Source organism: Mixophyes fleayi, chromosome 10 (assembly GCF_038048845.1).
Source record: "Mixophyes fleayi isolate aMixFle1 chromosome 10, aMixFle1.hap1, whole genome shotgun sequence".
Taxonomy (NCBI): Eukaryota; Metazoa; Chordata; class Amphibia; order Anura; family Limnodynastidae; genus Mixophyes; species Mixophyes fleayi.
The window spans coordinates 19931177-19955332 of NC_134411.1; the positions used below are offsets into that span (position 1 = coordinate 19931177).

The following is a 24156-nucleotide window of genomic DNA, read 5'->3' on the forward strand; positions in this document are numbered from 1 at the left end:
GCCACACCAGCACATATATTGCTGAGGCCTTAGCTTCTAAAGGGACAGATAGAGATTTTATATATATATATATATATATATATACACACACACACACACATACATACACACAACTTAATGTAGAAGTACAGTTGTGAGAAAGCTAATTCTATAATAAATAAATTATATATATATATATATATATATATATATATATATATATATATATATATATATATATATATTATATACACACACACACAAGTTAACCAGTGCATGATACTCATGCATTCTAGTCAAATCAAGCTACAGAAGGTGTTAAAAATGTTCTTGTCATGCATTTGGGCCATAGCCCAGGCCTCAACCACCAACCACTCCCCACTGTCACCCCCGGCAACCACCAACCACTCCCAACTGTCACCCCCGGCAACCACCAACCACTCCCAACTGTCACTTCTCCTTCAAGAAATATATATATTTTTTTTTAAATCTTTATAAACACTTTTAACAATTAACAAATTAAATTAATAAATTAAAAACATCTTAGTATACCAAATTTCAGCCCTTTCTGAATTTTTTTTTCCACACACACTAAGAATTTAGTAGGTCAGTGTATAACTCCGCCCAGCAGGTGGCGCTGCAGCTCGGTTTTATTTTTTCCACACACACACACACAGACAGACTAACACACGCCACTAGATATTTATATATTAGATTATATATTTCCCTTCACTTGTTTTCTATTATCAAAGTAACCATGCCAGGTTAACCATATAATATGCTCCTTGTCAATCAAAATATCTTATTTTCCAAATATTATTTAGACAAAAGAACACTTTGTTCAATTTGTCGCCGATATGGCTCAATCTCTCGTCCCTATCCCCACAAAATCACAGTGGCTGCTCTTTCTCCTGCAGTTTACTCAAACTCTCTCTTACTCTGGTTGGCACAAAGAATTGCATGCTGCTAGTTTTGTTTTCCCCCTGCTTCACTATCACAGTTCTCATCATCCTGACATGTCTTTGTCCTCTGTTCTCCTTCAACTACTTTCTCCTCTGCCTCGACATCTATCTTCCATGCATGGGCTCTCCACGCTCCCCCTTCCTCTTTCAGTTCCCTGGCCTGCTGGGAGATGTAGTCTCCCGCCAGCTGCCTGGGTCATCACTGAGCATGCGTGGATCGACAAGTCCAACACTTACCCTTTTAGACTGTAAGCTCATTATTTGTGCCACTCTGTACATTTTCGTATGTCTCTATTCATAATCTTCCCAAATGTATAGCACAAAGGAATATTTTTGGTATTATATCTGTACACGATCAGCCAAACTAAAACCACCAGCCTAATTTTGTGTAGGTCCCCCTTGTGCCACCAAAACAGCTCTGCCTCGTCGACTCATGGACTCAATAAGATCTCTGAAGGTGTCCTGTGGTATCTGGCACCAAGACGTTATCAGTTCCAGAAAAAACCCCAGAGATTTTTTATGTCATGATGCATAGCTTGCTCCGTTTTTTTTTTATCCAACATTTTTGAAAAAAGTGGAAGGTCTTCTTGTAATTAAAATCTAACTTATTATTTTGTACTTAAAATCATTTTCTTTGTTAAAAAAACCCAGCGAAACATAACAGACAAAAATGTGCATGTGAATAGACGAAATGTGTATATTAAAATTACTGGATGCACTATAACTGTCTCTTGTCTTGTATCAGTAGAGGGTTTATGTTCACCGCGTGATCAGACTTATTTTGATTCAAATTTGAGTGTCTAGGGCAGTGGTCAGGTAACAGGGGTAAATTACCCCAAATGGGGTAAAAATGAAATTCCTGGGGTTAATGCTGCCGATTCACATGCTGTCAGTTGGATTGTAGACCCCTTTAAATGTGAAATTGCTGTTGTACCAGCAGAGCCTCAAGGGTTGGCAGAGGCACTTCTTGAGCTTTGATGCAATAATGAAGCCCATATTGCATTTGAAAACAAAGCAGATCTGTCATATTTTTTTGATGTCAACAGCTGCAAAGGCATTCAAAATTACACATGAGGAGGCAGTCAAAAAGTTGCTGCCTTTTGCAACAACCTACCTTTGCGAACAAGGATTTCCGACTCTAACGAACATAAAAACAAAGCAGATTAATCGGACGCTGAAGACCGTATCCAAATTGCTCTGATATTCTGATATCAAAATGCCCCAATATTGATGCTCTCATATAAAAAAAATGAAGCAACATCATTTCTCCAAAACCTGAAGTTTTGAAGTTGAAGCTTTCAAAGACATTTTGAATAGATTCAATAAAGTTTTGAATTCCAATAATAAATATATGATTTCCTTCCTTGAAATCAAGGGGGTAACGTTGGCGTATCTAAATATATTTGGGGGCAAAAGGTAAAAACAGTTCCCTGACCCCTGGTCTAGGGAAACTGAATTTGCTTCTTTTATAGAGCCCAATATATCATCTCTGTATAGCTATTCAGACCATTTTCCCTTATGTTCTGCCTGAATTAGACCTATAATCAATTGGTGGAGGAATAGTAAGCTTGCTGGCAACTATGTTGCAGTCGTGTTTTGACCAATTATTATATATCCTACACACAGCACATGCAGTTAGTATCCCAGTTTAAGCATTACAATCAGTCTCTCTACGGATAGTCATCACAGTGTGTTGTGGGGCCTCTTGGGGTACGTTACCCATCAGTGTGTTTTCTGGGGCAGCTTGAAGAGTTAAACAAATAGTCTAGCAGAACATGTTACTAAAATAACCGTACAAATAAGAACAGTCATTAGTCAAACAATGATTTGTATCTAGGTGATAAAAGTTAGTCACTCATTTACCATTTTTGAAGTTTTAGAATTCTTTATTTTTATCCAAATACCTTTCATAATAAAAAGCTCTAAAACATAATCACAAAACAAATCTACATGTAAATAAATACGACAATAGAAGCATACAGTGGTCGCAGGTAATGTTTGCTTCAATTTGTGACCCCTTTATCCACAATTTTTTTTTTGCTAGGATAACATAAAAATACTGTGAAGTTGCAAATACATACATATAATCACAAGCCATGCATTAATTTGGTGGTGGCAATGGGTACTAGTACAATGACAATGTCTGCAAACGTACACTGTATAGAAGGTAGCAATTCATACTTCTGAATATGGAAACTCCTCTATCCCAGGAGGAAACACCTGCTTTGTTAGTTGTAATACATATCTTCTTACTACAAAAGCAGGGCAGCAAGGCATAACATGGAGCGGGTGATAACGCCAGCGCCCGTTCTAGGATGGAGTCCAGTCTTAGTGGGCAGAAAAGTGCAGAATTATTCTACTATGAGAAGCTAAGATCTGGAGAGCTGGAAAAATAAGGTGTCCATTCTACTAGCTGGAGGGGAATATTTACTAAACTGCGGGTTTGAGAAAGTGGAGATGTTGCCTATAGCAACCAGTCAGATTCTAGTTATTTATTTAGTCCATTCTACAAAATGACAGCTATAATCCGATTGGTTGCTATAGGCAACATCTCCACTTTTTCAAACCCGCAGTTTAGTAAATATACCCCTTAATGCAGGGCTCCCCAACAGTGCAGGTTTTCTGGATAACATGTGACATAATTAGGACCACCTGTGGATCTGTTACAATGTGTCAGTCAGTAATGAATACACCTGTGCTCCAGCAAGGAGATATGGAAAACCTGCACTGTTGGGGAGCCCTAAAGACTGGGTTTGGGAAACCCTGCCTTAATGTGTACCTGGGACCTACACACAATGAAGCCTATCAATGCACTAGGAACCAAAATCAGGCCTTGGATCATAGCAAAGTAGATTGTTCAGCACACAAACTGGATGCATCCACTGCGTGTAGATGACAGGTCCATTTTAATACTAACTAACCCAACACAGCAGTAAAGAGAGCATCTAACCAGCTACAAGAAACCAGAAAGGTGATCCCCGAATACAAAAATGATAGTTTAAATCAGGCCTGTCCAACCTGCGGCCCTCCAGATGTTGTGAAACTACAAGTCCCAGCATGCCCTTCCAGCTATCAACTGGTTGTCTATCAGCAAAGCATGCTGGGGCTTGTAGTTTCACAACACCTGGAGGGCCGCAGGTTGGACAGGCCTGGCTTAAATATTTGAGATAGAATCTTGGAAACGGTTCCGTTTTCCTTTAACCAACTGCCGTGCACTTTATTAGTTGACCTTGTAAAATAACTATAGGGATATAACTTCTAGTAGTATTCACTCACTGTTGATTAGGAGTATACAATCCTTCACACAAAGGCATGAGGGAGCCATGACATTAAGAGTCCATATTTTACTGCCTAGACATTAACAGAAGTACATTTAATAATACCAGATTTGCATATGTTGGTTTGTTTGCCTCTAGATATATTGTAACATACATAATCCTCTAAGATCGGTTTGACAAACTGTAAACAAAGAAGCCTTAAAATGTTGAACAATTCAGCAACCATAGAATTATTTTATTGTATAGGGTATATAAACATTGAAGTGTGTGGGGGGGTATATAACATTGGCAAGTATTCTATATTACATATAAACAAAAAACAAACAAAAACACAGCTGTACAGGATGAACTGCTTAAACCAGGGATCCCAAAAGTACCATTCTATGTAATATGAACCGATATATAAGCACTACAGCAGTGGGCATACATAAACATACCACAAAGAAAAAAAGCAATAGATCACTGTACATAATACATTATTCTCATTTAAAATAGGCTTAATTAATGCCTATAGGCTAGAACATACACCCTAGTTCAGTGTTTAAAGAAACTCAATTTCATCATTATTTGAAGAAAATATAGAAGCCATCCCCTGGAGTCGTAGTCTGGTGGGGGTCCCGTTCCTCAACTCACAATCATTTCCATTTTCTGTGCCATGCAGTGGGTGGAGGACTGGAGCAACCAAGTAAAATTTAAACAATTGTCAACTGTGAGTATGCACTGAAAAGTAACACTAGTTCAGTGCACCCCCTGGTGACACCCTGCACTTCTCCTCGAACCAATTGGTGTTTGGCTAAGAATGACTAAAACAGAATATTAGAAAACGTCACCAGGTCTTATGAGGATACCCCTGCCACTTTACTGGTACCATGTGTATATTCTATCAGCTCTGAGGTCCAATGAGCACAGCCCCTCTGAACCCCCAAAGAGGGAGATCCCGATCCAAGGCCATCTCTGACAAGAGGGTATTCAGTGCAGGCTGAGAACAGTTTTCAAACCTCCTGCTGTATGTGTGTAGTGAATAAATGACACTGTCAGCCAGGCAGTGGGAGATCTGAATACCACTTAGCGATCTTACACTGTCAATTTACCGCAATATAGTATGTGCTATCAGATAAATGTTCACAAGCTTATCTGACGCGGTTCACTCAATTCAGCTAATGTACGCTGAGCTGATGGGAGCTTTCAGAATGTAAAAGTGACACCCATATAACTGAGAAGTACTGGAAAGTCTTTGTTAAATAACTTGTTCTCATGTAGCACCAAGCATGTAACAAATGCTGTTCTTTAAAACGAGGGTGTCCTCATTGCTGATTGATTCACTCATATTGATTAACCTCATAAGTGGAGAGCAATACTTTTATTTTTTAAATAAAATACATTTGACGTGTTGTTACATAATACATGCCAGGGCAAAGATTTGAGACTACATGAGAGATTCTCCATAATAAGCACAGAGAAACGCTGCCACCTGTACGGAGTGAAAAGGTACTACACCCAACAAAAAAAACACTTTCTCCCATTAAAATACATTGCACTTCTCTTTTAATATTAAGAATTTGCTGTACTTACTATGTTTTTTTTTTTTTTGAGAATGGCTTTTTTTTAAATTTTATTTAAAATTTAGCAAATAATCCTGGAACGAAAATGTATAGTTCTCAAACCAAGTGTCACTGAAATCCTAAACTTGTAATTAGACCTTTACAAATTTTACTTGTACCTGATGTAATTTAATCTACACCTACAGTGTACCAATCACCTACGCACAGAGGAGACATCCATTCACTGGGCTGAAGACATAGGCAGACTATCAATTCACTAGGCGCTAATGACCCAACCGAGTCAAGAGGTATAAAGTGCCTCATTCCTCACTGATGTAACAGGCTTCAAATTAATGGGTAGGCTTCACTCTTATAAATCAGAGCTGGTTTCCAGCTGTAGAATAGTATTATCAAGGTGTATTAAACTGTGATGCAAGAGCGACATCTAGTGGATACATATAGTAACTGTGGAATAAAGAAAAGCCAATACTAAAATTCAAGTTGTCTTTACAAAAAAGGATATTATTAACTCAAACATTTATACTATATTTATATACTTTAAGCTAAATGTGTGAAAGTAGACACTTTTATTCAGGGCTTCTTTACAACAGCCTGGAACATCCTATACTTGACCACACAGGTGCTGATTTAGACTTGGGTTTAAAGTTTGCCCTTAGTCCGTTAAAGCTCAAAGTGGAGCTTCAGTCTAACAGACAATGATAAGCCAGTCCTCATCAGGCCAGCAGATAATGTTCTTTCACAAGAGCAGGGTGATTAATTATTAGCACAGGTAATTGCATCAGACTTCCTGAACTGCTGATAAATCCACTTCTGCACTTGTTAGACATTTCATACTTATATATTGGGTTAATTTACTTTTATAGCCACCTTAATTACTAAATAATCTCATATTGGACGCACTTGCTCCCTAAAGAGGGCAGGACATATAACCGTATCCTAAACCATATTATCATCGCTTGTCAAAGCAGGAGTACAAATTCCTGAAAAAGTGTCAAACTGCGCAGCTTGCTCAATGGATATATTTGTACTCTAGTTCCATTGCACCTAGTAGTTAATGCACAGATACAGAATAAAACACAGGAACCACTTTGGCTTGTTCAGAGATGCACTAGAGTATAACGGACCGCACAGGATTCAAATACACCTGTATGAACAAGCCCTTCTCAAAAGTAAAATAGAGGCATGAATAAGTACAAATGATTTCTTCACTATGATTTACTCTGAAAACTTTGGTCCTAGAAGTATAGTGTTTTTAACCCGTTCATAATGCTTATAAGGCCAGACCTTTGCCAGTACCTCTTCCACTGCCTCTCAGCACCAGCAGCAGAAAGGTTAAAGAGCAGAGACATTAGCACCCACCTAAAAAGGATACAAGGCGTACATATATTTTAGCGTTCATTATTCTTTAAAACATTATGTGACAAATAGTTTACTGATCGCATCAACGAAACAACTAAAACTACATTCGATTTCAATTTAAATTTACAAAACATTTAAAAATGATCAATGCCCAGTACCACTAATCAGGAAGGAACACAGCACCATCTTCTACCCACAAAACATTATATCACAGTACAAACCATGTCTTGGAGGTTAACTCCAGCTAAAAAGTTATTTTTAACCAGCATTCCCATTACAACCAGCAGAACTGTGGGCGTCATACCAGGGATCCCCCGCAGTTCAGAAGTCACCCCTGCCAGTGTGGCAACGCTCCTGGCACTGAGAACAGACATTAGGAGCGGGCAGTTAAACAGCGTGTGCTGACTGGACAGATGGCAGAATCTGTACGGCTCATGGTTTGCAGCAGTGGAGAGTTCTCCCAAATCGTGGGGACTCCATGACTCTGCTAGATGGAGGAGGGAGAATGTTGGGTAGAAATTACATTTTACCTGGAGCTACCCTTTAAGTTAAGAATGGGGCTCTGCAAATCCACCAACACAAGGTTTAAAATAAAGCAACTGTTTTAAATCTATGTCTTCTATTACATCCATCACAAGGTTTAAATAACAAGACCTATTCCAAATAAAGTGAAATATAACATGATGCAGAATAAGGTTTGAAGAAAAAACAGTTTACAAATGTCTAATTACATCACCATATTAAAAATGTTTTGTTTTTTTGATTTTTACTTCTTCGGAGATTAAAAAAAGAGGGTAATTAAAAGCTGCCCTGTAAACGTTTGAACATTCCTGTGAGAACAACCTGTACGGTATTGGATTCTCAGCTGTGTACTTGAACCTAGATCGAGCATTGTATTGGTAGTTCACAGGGGAACTACGTTTATTCTACAGTATAAATGAAAGTTTGTGTCTTGTGTGAACACCGCGCTCTCCTAGTTCTGCTGCCGGCGTTTTGCCGATCTCATCTTTTCAAAGCGGGACTCCATTTCTTCCAAGACTCGTGGGGTGTATCGCACCACCAGCTTTACCTTCCCCTGGGCAGCTTTCAGGAGCTCAACGGCTTTCTCGTGGTGCTCGCCTTCAACGCTCTGTACAGGAAACAGTAAGACATACAGTTACAGTCTAGGCACAGTGTTGCGTGATTAACAACTGTACATTCTAAGATCCTCACAGGCAATTTCCCCACCCACCCAGTGACCAAGTGGTTAGCAATGGGCGGAGCAGCTGGTTCAGCTCCCTCACACATTTGATACTGGGCAATGATACGGTTGGGGAGGAACTTTTCCCAAAGTGACTCTTATAATTCCAGGCTGCCCCAATCACCGCAAAACGACTCCATGTGCTCCCTATTGCCCCTAGCCCACCCACAGGGGTATTGTGACAAGCTCCCTTTTAAGTCTCTGTTTAAGAGCCAACTAAATTTAGGAGCCAGTACCAACAAGTGTGCAACTTCTAAAACTGGAGTTGTGGTATAACAAATTGTACAAACAATCATATATAGAAACATAACAAGTACATATAATGTTAATGCAAAAAGTCATGAGACAGACGGTAGAGAATGCCTTGTTTTTGATGGTTAACAGATGTAGAGTGCAATGTTAAAACAATACAAGCTAGTGGAACTTGGGAGTGGAGATTGGGACAGTAGGTGGTTGTACCTAGGGGGAGTAGTAGCAGGTAGGAGTAGGGCATGCTACTGTGAAGTTAGTTTTGGGAGCCAGCCAACTAGTTATGTTGGTGGAGCATGTGGTCAGGTGCGGTAGGAGTTCCATAAGTAAGCAGCAGCACAGAAGTCTTGGAGGTTGGCGTGAGAGGTGGTTATCAAAGAGAAGGCGAGGCCCAGTTCACTGAAATCTAAGAGGGCGTGAGGGAGAAAGGGGGTAACAAGGTCAAAAATATAAGAGGGCGAGCTGTTGGGGAGAGGTTTGCAGGTGAGTGCAAGTAGGCTGAGTTGGATTCTGGGGTATGGGTAGCCAGTGTAGAGATTTGCAAAATAGTGCAGATCTGTGTGACCGCTGAGCCATGTCAGTCTCACCGCTGCATTTAGGATAGAGTGTACCAGGCAGGGACAGACATGTGACGGGAAAGCCAAACAGGGGGGTTGCGGTAGTCAAGGCGGGAAATGATGAGTAAATGGATTAGTAATGTCCAAACTGGAGTAAACTTCAAGCAGCAGTGTTGTCAACAGTGAGGGAAACTAAAGGGTGGGTGAGGGAGACTACTGGACATTGCTCACTGAGCAATGTATATATACAGTTTACTCCAAACACAGCACCTAGCACAGAGACCCCCAGGTTACTTTTACATTTTGGCCTCATCATACCACAGAATATCTCTCCGTATGAGGCTCTCACATGGTGGTTCTCTATTTGCCACACTCCCATGAAGTGTAGCTTTCTGCTATTTTTGGTTGATGGACAGTTTCTCATCTTCGTCATGGAAGACTAATTCTGTCAGTGTCCATAGGCCTATTGTTATCAGCCCTAACAAGTGCCCTTCTCGCATGAACGCTCAGCTTTGGAGGGCAGCCTGTTATAAACAACTTCACAGACGTTCCATGCTCTCCCTATTCTTTATGGTGGACTTCACAGTGGTCCGAGGATATTACAAGTCTTTGAAATCATCCTTCTATTCTTCCCCCTGATTGTTGCTTTTTTAACCTTTTCTTTGTTTCTTGTGATACAGCTTGTTTGACAATGTACTAACCAAACATGGGACCTCTTACTGACAAGTGTATTTATATTGAATCAATCGATACACTTTAATTTTTTACAGATATTCTCCAATCAATTATGTGGTTGTATATGAAGTCAAGCCCCCAGTATTGCATGAAAGTGACGTCAACCACATATTTACTGAGAACAATTTTGATGTGTTCAATACTTATTTCACCCACTTTCTGTGTGGCTACACTGGAAACAAATCCTGCTGTAATAACAGATTAAAAACATGGGCGACAGCTTAACTTTCAGTTCACCATTAACATCATCTTCAACAGATTACAAGATCATTGCCCAAATGTGCAAATCTGCACTAAACACACAGCAATCAGACATTTGCTTTCATGATCCAACTTCCACTAGGCCAGGCCTGGCCAACTTGTGGATCTCCAGGTGTTGTGAAACTACAAGCCCCAGCATGCTTTGCCAATAGATAGAGAGCCAATAGTTGGCTGGGCATGCTGGGGCTTGTAGTTTCACAACACCTAGAGAGTCACAGGTTGGCTGGGCCTGCACTAGACAGATAAAATCTGATTTTCGGGCAGATTTGCACCTTTGAGCAATGTATTAAAGAGTGAATCGTTTTCAATGGAGCTGATTGGAGAAGCCACAACATCTAAACAATTGCATAAGCAACCATTTAATACCCGGAATTTATATTAAAACCTCTGCCGGTTACTAGGCTAGTATAAGTATCAGTTGCAGCACTGAAGTGGTGAGTTTCTCCTAAATTAGTTGGGTAAGGGGGGTGTAACAAGTAAGCATTATTGCCAAGTGTCACCCTCTAATATAAAAGGATTAGCTTGCGATTGAATAAGAGGTTTAATTATGTTCTTCAACCTTTGCTGCGACTAATATACTTACACTCACAGCAAACAGAGATTAGTTCCTCTAATTGCAGAACTTTCGCATGGATTGTGAAAAGACTGAGTATGAGCAGCTTCCTTACCACACCATTAACTGAGAGCAGCTGGTCTCCACGCTTCAGTCCTCCGTGTCTATCTGCTATCCCACCTGGTATAATACGAGAAATATAGATGGGAGAGTTTTGCTCTTTCCCTCCCATTATGTTGAATCCAAGTCCTTCTTCTGTTTTGGGGAGTTCAACAACCCTGGGGTGGGAATGCCCTTCACTTGCAGCAAAAGCAGCCACGGTTGCCTACAAAACAAGAGTCAGACTTTACTTACAGAATTGCAGACAGAAAGGGAGATATACCACACTTTTAGACTGAATACAGCAATAGGTTGTCTGGATGGTGGTTGACTATAGCATGCATTTGCTAGGTCCCATCTAGCCACTAATCCCTTTGGCCTGGGATGCACTGCACAACAGTATGTCTAACATGATCGAGTACTGCAATCCGTTTAGTACAGTGGGCGATACAAAACCTTTTAATCCACAGACGGCGCATGTAGAAACAGAGCTCTTAGTAGGGATGAGCGATATATACAGCTCCTACAGTAATGCAGCGGTAATAGAAAGAGACAATATGGCGGTACCCCTAACTATTTATTACTGCAGCGCTATTTATTGCTCCCCCTCTAAATAAATAAAACTTAAGCTCTCTCTGCAGCATTAGATTTCAATGGGGGATAGATTATGGTTCCGTTTTGACTTTTGTGTAGGTGCCATTTTGTCCATGACAGTCTGTGTTTCTCAAGCAAAACTGGTCTCCATGAAAATAGCCGTTTAAGTGAGAGTCCAGGGGGCAAATTTATCAAGCTGTGGGTTTGAAAAAGTGGAGATGTTGCCTATAGCAACCAATCAATTCCAGTTATCATTGATTTAGTGCATTCTACAAAATGACAGCTAGAATCTGATTGGTTGCTATAGGCAACATCTACACTTATTCAAACCCGCAGCTTGATAAATTTACTGCCAGGAGATCAAAGATCTAAAGATTACCTTTATCTACTACCCTGATAGAGACTCCAGCGCAAATACCACATAAAAGCTGAGCCAGATGAAGTAACCAAAACAAATAGTGATATTTATGGAGCGGATTAAAGAAAAACTGGAGTAATGTTGTGTGCACCCAGCCTAAAGCTGGGTACACACTACACTGTTTTCGTCCAATAATCGGCTAAATCAGCCGACATACGACCTCTCGTTCAAAAGTCAGGTCAGTGTGTACAGTGACACAATGGTGGAAAGTCTGCCCAAGTGGGCGATTGTCGCCTCATTTGGTTGGTCGTACCGTTTAATATTTTCGTTCCAATCTCGTTTTCCGCTGTGTAGTGTGTATAAACTTCCGACCGATCCACAACAGTGAGTACGAAATTACAGTCATTGCTCACGACAACATGGCTGTAAAAAGTCGCTAAAGGGACGTCCGCTCTTCTCTTTATCGTCCTAAACAAGGCTAGTGTGTATGCAGTCCATGGACCGAGCGATCGGAACATCGATCGCATTTAAAATCGCTCGGCATAAAAAGTTGGTTGAAATTTCTGTAGTGTGTACCCAGCTTAAGGAGCGAGTATTATTTGAGGGTTTGACAGATACAATTATGGAACTCTTAAAGAACGCCAACATTTCTTTACTGCAGTTTCTTAATTGCCCACCACGGACCTTTGCTACACTGCTAAATCTCAGCGCTAAATGTTTGGGTATTAAAAGAATAGAAACAATTGTGATGCATGACCTTCGATCTAGAAGTTTATTTGATACAACAGTTTTCTTACTACTAAGTGCTGATGGAGGACTTGGCTTCTTTCACCATCCAATTCTCAGCCTGTGGCTTCCTGTTGCTTCTATTAAAAATGCACTTTTGTCTTAGCTCCTTTCGCAAGATTAATTAAACCCAGATACACCCCTTATTTTATTCTGCTACTTTTAACGTTTACAGGGACACTGAATATGTATAATGTATTTTTGTATTGGCTCCTAATATATGAATAAAATCAAACCTTTTTAAACACTTTCTTGTGTAGCAAGTATTAGCATGCAATGCTACTTGCTTGAGTTTCACTAAAGGTTTGGTTAGAGCACATAAAACACAAGGGGCACTGAGGGAGAGAGAGGATCCGAATCATATTGAATAGGAGTTATGTGCCCTTTAAACGAGAAATAGCATAAAGTAAATAGCAGTAATTTAATATTCTGATACACAAGACAGTCTCCTCCAGATGCCGGATTATGAACACACTCTCATTGCTATAGCACGGTGGCTCAGTGGTTAGCACTTCTGCCTCACAGCACTGGGGTCATGATTTCAATTCCCGACCATGGCCTTATCTGTGTGGAGTTTGTATGTTCTCCCTGTGTTCGCGTGGGTTTCCTCCGGGTGCTCCGGTTTCCTCCCACACTCCAAAAACATACTAGTAGGTCTGATATCAAAATGGACCCTAGTCTGTTTCTCTCTCTCTCTATCTCTGTGTGTATTAGGGAATTTAGACTGTAAGCTCCAATGGGGCAGGGACTGTGAATGACTTCTCTGTACAGCGTTGCGGAATTAGTGGCGCTATATAAATAAATGGTGATGAGGATTATGATACTAGACCGCTAGATGCTTTATGATACACGGAGATAGCAATGCCAATGAAATCTCTTTTCTCCCATATCCGAGAAGCCATCAGATATTCAGAAAACAATTAAATCACACTTTGTACATGTGAACCAGATGCTCACTGAAGTTCTAGGCTGCTAACAGCGTAATGGGAATAGATACCAGTAGATTTCAAACCGACATCAGTGACCCCCTGTGTGCAGCATAGGTGCTGCAGTAGATTCTACTTTGGTGGCAGTGAGTTGGTTAAAGTCCATGATAACAGACTAGAAACAGTGTAATATTGTTTGTAGAAAAAATTCCAATGATACTGTATTAAATACCTAATATTAAGCAGGCTCAGCGCAGTCTTTACTTATGAAAGTAACGTTAAATACTACACAGGAAAAGTACCACATCTGAGGATACATTTACAACAACCGCACCTTAGGATTCTAATAAAGCCAAGCTTTAATAAGATCCTGTTATTACTGTGGAGTTGTTTTTAAATACTTTCTCCTGTCAACCACAAGGTGCTAGGAGTGTAGCTGCACCCATTATTGCATCACAAGCTGCTATTTGGCTGGAAACCAAAATCCTTCTTGAATTGCAGGTCGCCCAAGGTTAAGGCATTATTGTCTGCAATGGACAATGGTACGGTCCAAGATACAGAAACAATTATTAAAGGTTAACTAACCTTAAACACTAGTCAGACCAATTCCAAATATGTTGCAGTATCAGGAGTTTATCGGGACTAAATAGATGACACACAGCAGACTTGTAGTCTACAAACATAATGAAGGAAACTACAAGCAAGATAAAATAGATGACAGAGGAGAATTGTTTGCAGTTGTTACATGGTCTGGGGAGTTTATACATATAGGGCCTGAATTATATTTGTACATACCTTGCATGAAATATATCTGCACATGCACAGAAACTGACATCATGCCAAGGAACACAGTTCATGGCCGAAACACTGATGACTGACACGTATGTATGTCAATAGCCGTCACAGAACAACTGCATGTAACTAATATAGGCTATAAAAACGCATTGTACGTACAGTACAAATTGAAGTCATCTTTATGCAATTAATGTAAAGAAATGTAGTTCGGTCTTACGTAAAGCGAGCACAGAGGCCAAGAGCACGTACCCCAAGATTCAAAGAAAAATGTATTTTGAGACATGGATTTGAATACGGCCGGAACTAAGTTCAAGTCCCGCACTCTTTTAAAAACACAACTTGCGTGCAAACTGCGATCAGACATGAATCAGGCCCATACATTATAAAAGTCACAAGATACAAGTTGCTCTAAAATGAAAAAGTATCACAGGTTTAGTGACTTTGTAATCAATACAGCCATAAAACTATAGACCAGTGTTGGCTAACATGTGACACTCCAGGTGTTTGTGAAACTACAAGTCCCAGCATGCTTTGCCAATACATAGCAGCTTATTGCTGGAAGGGTATGCTGGGACTTGTAGTTTCACAACACCTGGAGTGTCACAGGTTAGCCAACACTGCTATAGACCATCCAGTAGAAAATTTAAAGAAAACAAACCCTACTGCCATCCAGTGGAGAATTAACAATATGACAGCTGTTTTTCCTGTCCTCTTACTACAGGGTGGTAAACATCGCTTTTGCACACTGCAGCTCAGCTTAGTAAACATCAGTATTGAGTTAAACATGCAATGTCTCTCCTGCAGGGCCACGTGCTAAATGGGGTATTAATGATAAAATGTCAGCCCCAGTAGTAGGAAGTAGTGCAATGCCCTGTAATAGCCAGACCAGGGAACGGGTTGAATTTATTATTTTATTTATTTCTTTGCAGGGGTTTCCTCCCACACTCCAAAAACATACTAGTAGGTTAGTAGGCTGTTATCAAATTGACCCTAATCTGTGTCTGGTAGGGAATTTAAATGGTAAGCTCCAATGGGGCAGGGACGGATGGGAGTGACAAATCTCATCTGAATTAGTGGCGCTATATAAATAGCTGGCGCTATACAAATAAATGATAATTTAGATTGTTAAAGCTAACTGCCCCACCTGCAACCATGGAAACATTCAGCATAATGGGATTGGGGGCGATTTTAATATCTGGTCTGGAGGAGTAAGCTAGTGGAACAGTAAGTAGCCAAACAGTTTTGTATACAGACAACATGGAGCAGAGAGGGCTGTACGGAGGTGACCTAGTGAAAGCGCACTATGGGAGGAAGATGAATTGCAGTAAAGCATCTAGATGGAAAAAGGATTGTAGGTAGGGGCATTGCTGTGCCAGTACGTACGCATAGGTCTGACGGGTCTTACCTTAGCGGTGGCATTGGCTCTCACTTCCGGGCTACTATTGATATCCACTGTCTCATAAACATGTTCATAGACCTGAAAAAAAATAAAATAAAAATAGGAATATCATGACTGTTCCCTCCCCCCACACTTCCCCAATGACCAGGGGTGGGGTACGAATTTCCGGAGGCGGTAAAAGCGACAGGCAGTAGGGCTAAAAGAAAAACGAAACTGACTTGGCCGATTCCTAATAAATGATGACTGACCTTTACAGTGACAGAACAAGTCCCCGACAGTGTGTTCACAAATCACGAGCACCAATAAGAACGGCAGTGAGTTTTGACGCCAATTTAAATTGCGACCTGTATGTCAGTATTTTTAAAGCGGCAAGGACGGGTCCCTAACCTTATTCCTAACCCTATACGTAAAGCTAAGTGTAAGACTTTGCTCAGATGAGAAGCGGCATTGACGCTTTAAAAATACTGACATACAGATCACAATTTAAAATGATGTCAAAACAGACTGCCGTTCTTTGTAAAGGTCAGTCCTCATTTATTAGGATTCGGCCAAGTCAGTTTAGTTTAGTTTTTTTTCTTCGTGGTAGTCACTGTCGGTGTTATCAGCACCGTTAAAGTGATTACCACCGATGACCAGGACATAAAAAAAAAAAAAAGTCATCTGTTTAAAATGTTTTTGTAAAGGGTGGCGGAATTATGTGACTTCTCTTTGTATGACAGACCAGCTGCTCACTGGGTGCCACCAAGTTCCTATGGATAATCATCCCACATACCCAGTCACTGACTACTGATTAATACACTATTCCGTTAGCAGCAATAATCATTGAAATGTCTTGGCTGTCAGTATATATTCTTTACCACTGAATGTTAGAGACATTATCGTGCCACTAAAGGCTAAAACTGTAAAAATGATGCAAATCAATATAGATCTTCCATTTATCCCTGTGTCTGAATTAAAGCCTTTCTGAGGATTTCTTAATATCAGTATTTTCATAATTTTTTTTGTTTAATTCCACTTTACAGAAAGAAAGTTAAAGAGAGCTGCACTCTGACATACCCACCCAATATGGCAGCATGTGGCGTACCTGATCTAGTGTGCATTCTACATGTAGGAACTATGACATGCTGTAGGGTAACATCATCTGATTCAACCTGGCAGCTTGATGATCTGTTCACTTGTAAACCATGTGTGACTGCCGAAACAACAATCACTATTTATAATTACGGCTAGTAACCTGTCTGCTCTACATTTGTTGCCCTTGAACTGAAGTTACAAATATCTGTATGAATGGGATTCTATGCCCCACAAAAATGGTATAAATTATTTGAATAGTACAAATTCCTAATGGGCTATACTTTATAAACTCCACTGACTGGAAATGTTGTATAGCGTCTAAATATTGAATGCTATTTCTAACTAAACTCTGATGCAACATTGACCAGATCCACTGAGTTCCCTGAAAGCTCAAACGGTACTGCAGTGCTCTACTGGATAACGCTACTGGCCTGAGGCAAGCAGGCAGCTTTCTTATCGATTACTGGGCCAGTGAGCTCACAAGAACCTGTTGCAGGAGCGGTTTGCTTTCTGAGCTTGATCGCCTGTGTATTGTTCTATTGTTCCTGTAACATTAACAGTTGGACAGCTGACACACATTACATTTACAGAGCACTGAAGGCTCGTGCTTCTCACCTCTCTCACAGCATTACAGAAATCACTCTGTAGGACTCTCTGCAGTGCGTGGAGTTTATGTGGGGGAACCTCCCCGCTTCTCTGCAGCTTCTCCAGTAGCTCAATGGCCCTTGAGATATCTGGAAAAAAAAAAAATAGAAGAGGATGTTGATAGTGAAGTTAAAAAGGCTCATTTCCAAACATCTACTGCTGTGCAGACACTTTATAAAATTTATCTTTAATATATGTATAGTGTTTGTGGGCCAATATGCTGCATAAGTCGGGATGCACGATTTTATGGGAAGCAATCCTTGCTTAATGCGGAGTAGGAGAATACATACTCTTTTATGGGGTGTATTTAGATAAGATACAGGAGACACATTTAGTAGGTGTTCCCTGCTTTTAGAGAGGGCACTATTTTGCTTTCCCTGCTCTCTCCACCACCTCTCATCATCATTTATTTATATAGCACCACTGATTCCACAGCTCTGTACAGAGAACTCACTCACATCAGTCTCTGCCCCAGTGGAGTTTACAGTCTAAATTCCCTAACATACACACACACACAGACAGACAAAGAGACTAGGGTCAATTTTGATAGCAGCCAATTAACCTACTAGTATGTTTTTGGAGTGAGAGAGGAAACCGGAGCACCCGAAGGAAACCCAGGCAAACACGGGGAGAACATACAAACTCCACACAGATAGGGCCATGGTCAGGAATTGAACTTATGACCCCAGCGCTGTGAGGCAGAAGCGATACCTACAAACACTATATCTATCTCACCGATCATATTATGCAGCACTGTACTAGAAATACACATCAGTCCCTGCCTCATTGTAGCTTACACACAGGCTAGGGTCAATTTTGTTACAAATAATCTGCTTCTGGACTGTGGAGGTAAAACGGAGCATCAAGAGGAAGCCTATGCACACACGGGGTGAACATGCACACAGGTCCTGGTCAGACTCTTGTATTGCCCCAGTCACCAAAGCCCATGGCTGGGAAGAGAAGATGAAAGAGAAGGTCTGTAGGGGCATTTATACACCACAAATTCAATATAACCACAATGATTCTTTATGTGTATAAGTGTGGCTACTGGTCCAACAAGCACATTTCAAGGCGTGTGCCAACTGGACGATCTTTGGGAGCAGTCTGATCTTGCAGGGTTGATTGCAGTTTTCCAGACTGGCTGATGCAGTAGAAATAAAAACGTAATTTCAAGGGTGTCTAGTTTAGGATTCCCCTTCATTCATTTAAACTTTAGTTTACTCCTGAAATACTGGTTTAGAATTAAATTAATAAGGTGAGAGGGGATATTATTGTTTTTATAGTGGTTGAGGAGCACCTAGAAATGCACTATTCCGCACAAGCTGGAAGATGCATAGTGTGTCCGGTTAGAAGTATGGCCGCAAGATCTGATCTCCGGGACTTCCTAGTTGACAGAGTAATCAGGACCAGCTCCTGTAAATACCTTCTCCATCCATTTATCTCATTTAAATAATCCCATAATCTTGTTCCTGCACACTAAAGCTGGTTACACACTACAGAAATTTCGACCAACTTTTTATGCTGAGCGATTTTACATGCGATCGATGGTCCGATCGCTCGGTCCATGGACTGCATACACACTAGCCTTGTTTAGGACGATAAAGCGAAGAGCGGACGTCCCTTTAGCGACTTTTTACAGCCATGTTGTCGTGAGCAATGACTGTAATTTCGTACTCACTGTTGTGGATTGGTCGGAAGTTTATACACACTACACAGCGAAAACCAGTTGGAACGAAAATATTAAATGGTACGACCAACCAAATGAGGCGATAATCGTCCATTTGGGCAGACTTTCGACCATCGTGTCACTGCACACACTGACCCGACTTTTGAACGAGCGGTCGTATGTCGGCTGATTGAGCCGATTATTGGACGAAAACAGTGTAGTGCAGGGGTAGGCAACCTGCGGCTCTCCAGATGTTGTGAAACTACAAATCCCAGCATGCCTTGCCACCTATCTGCTGTTTATCTACTGGCAAAGCATGCTGGGACTTGTAGTTTCACAACACCTGGAGAGCCGCAGGTTGCCTACCCCTGGTGTAGTGTGTACCCAGCTTAAATTGTAAAAGTAGCCACTCACGTGCCTAATCCACACTTAAAAAGTCACAAGCCCGATCCGACCAGCACATAAAATAAATAATGCAACTAAAACAGCATTAACAATAGCAATCAATTTTCAACGACATAGTATTAGCAGTCATGACATTTATGTCAATATATTTTGCAACATTAAAAGGGACAAAACCATTTTTTATATTGCCCCCCTCAAACAAATCAACTTTATAGTGACTTCTGTAGGAAATACTCATTCTAGAATGACCATTACTACTTCCTTGGATGCTTTTCCATAGTGTGACATGATTGATAACAGCAAAACAGATTATTGATGGATCAAGCCCTAAATCCAAGCCTGCGCTGAGAAATTGGGATTGAGCCACTGGTGCACAAGGTGAGGACTGATGAGGGGAGGGCTGTCGGGGCAGCGAGTGTGGAGAAGTCAGGATATGGACCTTAATCTGTGACAATGGCAGGATGGGGAGTACAATATACAAAAAAGGGAAGATTAGGGTAGGGGTCATGTTCTGCAATACAGAAACAACAAATCAATATACCTTACTATCTTTAAATTGACGGCGAAGCAATCCTTTATTCTTATACATCATAATATTATAATTATACATCATTACACACATAATACACCTATTTTGATTGATATGCTCAAACAATTTCTAAGCTGGATTTCCCCTCTCACAAGTTAACGCATCCATTGTTTATGGTATCATTATCAATATACCGTTATATGTTTAACTTAAAGTTGTGATGATGTTATTTGTAATGCGATTCATTGACTTAAGGACATTGAATATATAAAGATTCCATATTATTATTATTGTTTTCCCATTTAAAAAAAAAAACCCAAAGTTTTAGAATAAAAAAATTAGGCCGTATCAGGGGTGCGACAGACTGCGGTTTGTGATTGGTCCTCCCACCCCCCTTTCCCAGTTTTCAAAGGAATGGAGGAGCCCTGGATAAATATTTCCATAGGCAGTAGTGTAGCTTTAGGATACTCTCTGTACTGTATAGCAATCACTGGAATAATCTCTGCATTGAATGGGCTGTGTTGTATTTGCTTACAGCGCTGACGTAAATTTTCAGATACATTATTGGCTATTAAAACAACAGCCACTACAAACCACGTTCGTAAGGTTTTTGCCACGCCCAATTTTCCATTGCAGTGCACTGCTAGAAGAGACTAGGCTACTCGCTTGTGTTTCCCCTCGCAGGCCAAAATTTGCCAGCCCTTTCCTGAACCTTGGTCAGTATTGAACCTAGGGCCCTAGCACGTGATGGCGTTACATAATCGGTTTACAATCAGCAGTATAACTAAAAAATAAGGACCTTTTAATATTTATGTGTTTATCCTTTTGTGTCAAAAGTGTAACAAAAATTAAATAATTTACTTCTATGAGGCTTATTTTTATTTGCTTCAGCTGTTTTCCTGCTGGCTAAACATTACCTGCAGCTTTAAACGCAGAATTCCCCCCCCCCCCCCCCTTCATTAATAAAATATTGTGCGACACCACCCTTTGACAGACATTCAGAAGGGAGTAAATGAAGAATACAATTAAACATAGGCAATTGGGAACAACTCTGTGCAGGACACCCATACTAGCTTTTTGGGTAACTTATATCTCCTTAATAAAAATATGCAATAATGTTAGCTACATGTGCACAGGCCAAAATCATACAGCTCCCACATAATATCTGTTCATTTTGCAGCCATCTGTTGCACACAGAAAATACTCTACATAGTTCCAAACTAATTCTTTGGGATGGTGAAATTAACTCTACATTGAATGCAGCTACCGACTATTTACAAATTATAAAACATAGCCAAAGGGTACTGTGTTCATTTTATTATATAAAAGTTTTATATTAAAGAGGTTCTCCACATAAGACAAAGGAAAAACAAGTACTGCCTACTAGTAGTACATAGTGTAATCAGGGCCGTAACAATACAGGGTGCGTGGGCTACAGGGCCCGGAGGTGAACCCCCCACTCCTCTCCCTGGTGCCCTTCTTCTCTACAGAGAGCCAGGTGGGGTTGGGTTGGGAGGCGATAACTATATGGCCAAATTCACAAAGTTCGAGCACCAGCTAGCCTCAGGGAAAGTTTGGTGGGAGCCAGCTACCCGGTGGTTTGATTAGTCTCATCCCTACACCCATGTTGGACGACCAATTGGCACGTCAGGACCGCTTTGCTATGGAGCCCTGTCATGCATTGTTCCATTAGAAACACAGTACTCTACGATCCAGCAGAAGTGTAATAGGTCTTTTTGCCTCCAGTAGTTATATCTCAGTGTTGCTGCTGGCCAGAAAATAGCACATCCAGCTGCAGGTTAAACTGTAATTTGACTTCATAAGTCTTCATACAATGTCCGAACTGTGGTATCCAACCAGCATACAGACAGGAAATAAGAATTGCTGTATTTCCACTACCCTGAGATAAAATAGTGCTCTCAGCCCTAATTGAATCAAAAGACCAGCTTTGTGTAGTTTCCCAGGTAAAGAAGGATATATAAATCTTGCCTCACATAAATACACGACCGAAAAGCAAAGAAAGAAGTTCAGGTGGCTTATCTAAACTAATAAATTAGTGATTTGGAATTAATAAACCCCTTTAAAACAGTCACTATTATTATTTAAACAGCATTTTGTACATTTTTAACATAAAGCTGAAGATAATGAATAAAAAATGTAACTGGATCTCAGCGTCAGTCACGGAGCTCCATGATGGTCATACGATGGGAAAGTGGAAGGGGGGGGGGGGGGGTATTCCAAAGCCTCTCTGCTCACCACATCATGTGAAGTTTGACTGTAGTTACCATGGTAATTAGAGGACGCTGCGCAAACTGTAAGTCAGTAATAGCAGCCTGAATCAAAGCACTAAGGAGAAATGAACAAATCAATGTTACAGGTAACCAGAGTGATTGATGTTAAAGAAACACATGTCATTTTTACAGTGAAATGCAGCATTAACCACTTCAGCTGAGGCAGACCATGGGCGCCTCGCCCCACACCTGAGATGAGCCCCCTGGCCACGGGCGCCTCGCCTCACACCTGAGGTGGACCCCGGGCACTGGCAGCACACACCACACCTGAGGTGGACCCCGGGCTCGGGCGGCACACCCCACACCTGAGGTGGACCTCAGGCACGGGCGGCACACCCACGGCTGCGGTGTACTCCGGGCACGGGCAGCACACCCACGGCTGCGGTGGACCCCGGGCACGGGCGGCACACCCACGGCTGCGGTGGACCCCGGGCGGCACACCCACGGCTGCGGTGGACCCCGGGCACGGGCGGCACACCCACGGCTGCGGTGGACCCCGGGCACGGGCAGCACACCCACGGCTGCGGTGGACCCCGGGCACGGGCGGCACACCCACGGCTGCGGTGGACCCCGGGCACGGGCGGCACACCCACGGCTGCGGTGGACCCCGGGCACGGGCGGCACACCCACGGCTGCGGTGGACCCCGGGCACGGGCGGCACACCCACGGCTGCGGTGGACCCCGGGCACGGGTGGCACACCCACGGCTGCGGTGGACCCCGGGCACGGGTGGCACACCCACGGCTGTGGTGGACCCCGGGCACGGGTGGCACACCCACATTGAGGTGGACCCCAGGCACGGGTGGCACACCCACATTGAGGTGGACCCCAGGCACGGGTGGCACACCCACATTGAGGTGGACCCCGGGCACGGGTGGCACACCCACATTGAGGTGGACCCTGGGCACAGGTGGCACACCCACATTGAGGTGGACCCTGGGCACAGGTGGCACACCCACATTGAGGTGGACCACGGGCACAGGTGGCACACCCACATTGAGGTGGACCACGGGCACAGGTGGCACACCCACATTGAGGTGGACCACGGGCACAGGTGGCACACCCACATTGAGGTGGACCACGGGCACAGGTGGCACACCCACATTGAGGTGGCTCCAGATAATTGGCTCACTGATAGCTGCACAGACTGTCCAGCAAGAGCAGCTCAGAAACAGCCCTATCACTGAATAATAACAGGTTTGTTACAGACCTTCACTATAGCAGAGGCTCCATTACAGCCCCCACACCCCTATAAGAGAAGTCCAGGGATAACTACACCGACCCCACCACTCACTATAGAGGCAGCGGCACCTGATAGGACCCCGCACAGCTCGGTGACAGCCGGGACCTGGGACCAGACCCGGCACAGACAGCTAGTACCGGGCTCAGTATCACAGACCTCAGTCACTGAGATAATAACAACAGTCACCGACCCGTCCCCCCCACACAGTCACCTCTGTCCAGCCGAACAGGTTCCCCGGACACCGCCATCTTGTCTCCAGCAGACAGCACTGGGCGGAAGCCACAGAGCGGAGGTGACGCGCTGAGATTAAACCCCCCTCGGTCTGCCTATTATGTGCGTGCTCCAAAATTGCGTTTGTTTTTTTTTAAAAAAAATGCATAATCTGTTATCTTTGTGTGCTTTAATGACTCAGGACCTAGTGTTGAAATTCAAATTAGACAAAGAGAAAGCACAAATACATACGAGCCCTGACTCTAGGCTGACACCAGGAAGCTGCACTAATTGTGTATATCATGTGATGTCAGGGCTAACTCTAGTCCCACAATACTGTGGTTGTGTTTTACCTTATATTAACTTATCCCCACAGTTTGAACAACTTGGTAACATAAAAAC

General features: G+C 42.0%; 1 protein-coding gene across 1 annotated transcript; it reads right to left on the reverse strand.

Moving 5' to 3' along the window:
* Positions 1-2806: 2806 nt before the first annotated feature.
* Positions 2807-23862, reverse strand: LIN7C (lin-7 cell polarity scaffold C). The gene is made up of 6 exons (XM_075188010.1): positions 23756-23862; positions 17382-17500; positions 15699-15770; positions 10851-11060; positions 3709-8269; positions 2807-3530 (listed from the first exon to the last, which is right to left on the reverse strand). Exons 1-5 carry the CDS (start codon positions 23790-23792, stop codon positions 8114-8116), a joined length of 594 nt encoding a protein of 197 aa, XP_075044111.1. The 5' UTR covers positions 23793-23862; the 3' UTR covers positions 2807-3530; positions 3709-8113.
* Positions 23863-24156: the final 294 nt, after the last annotated feature.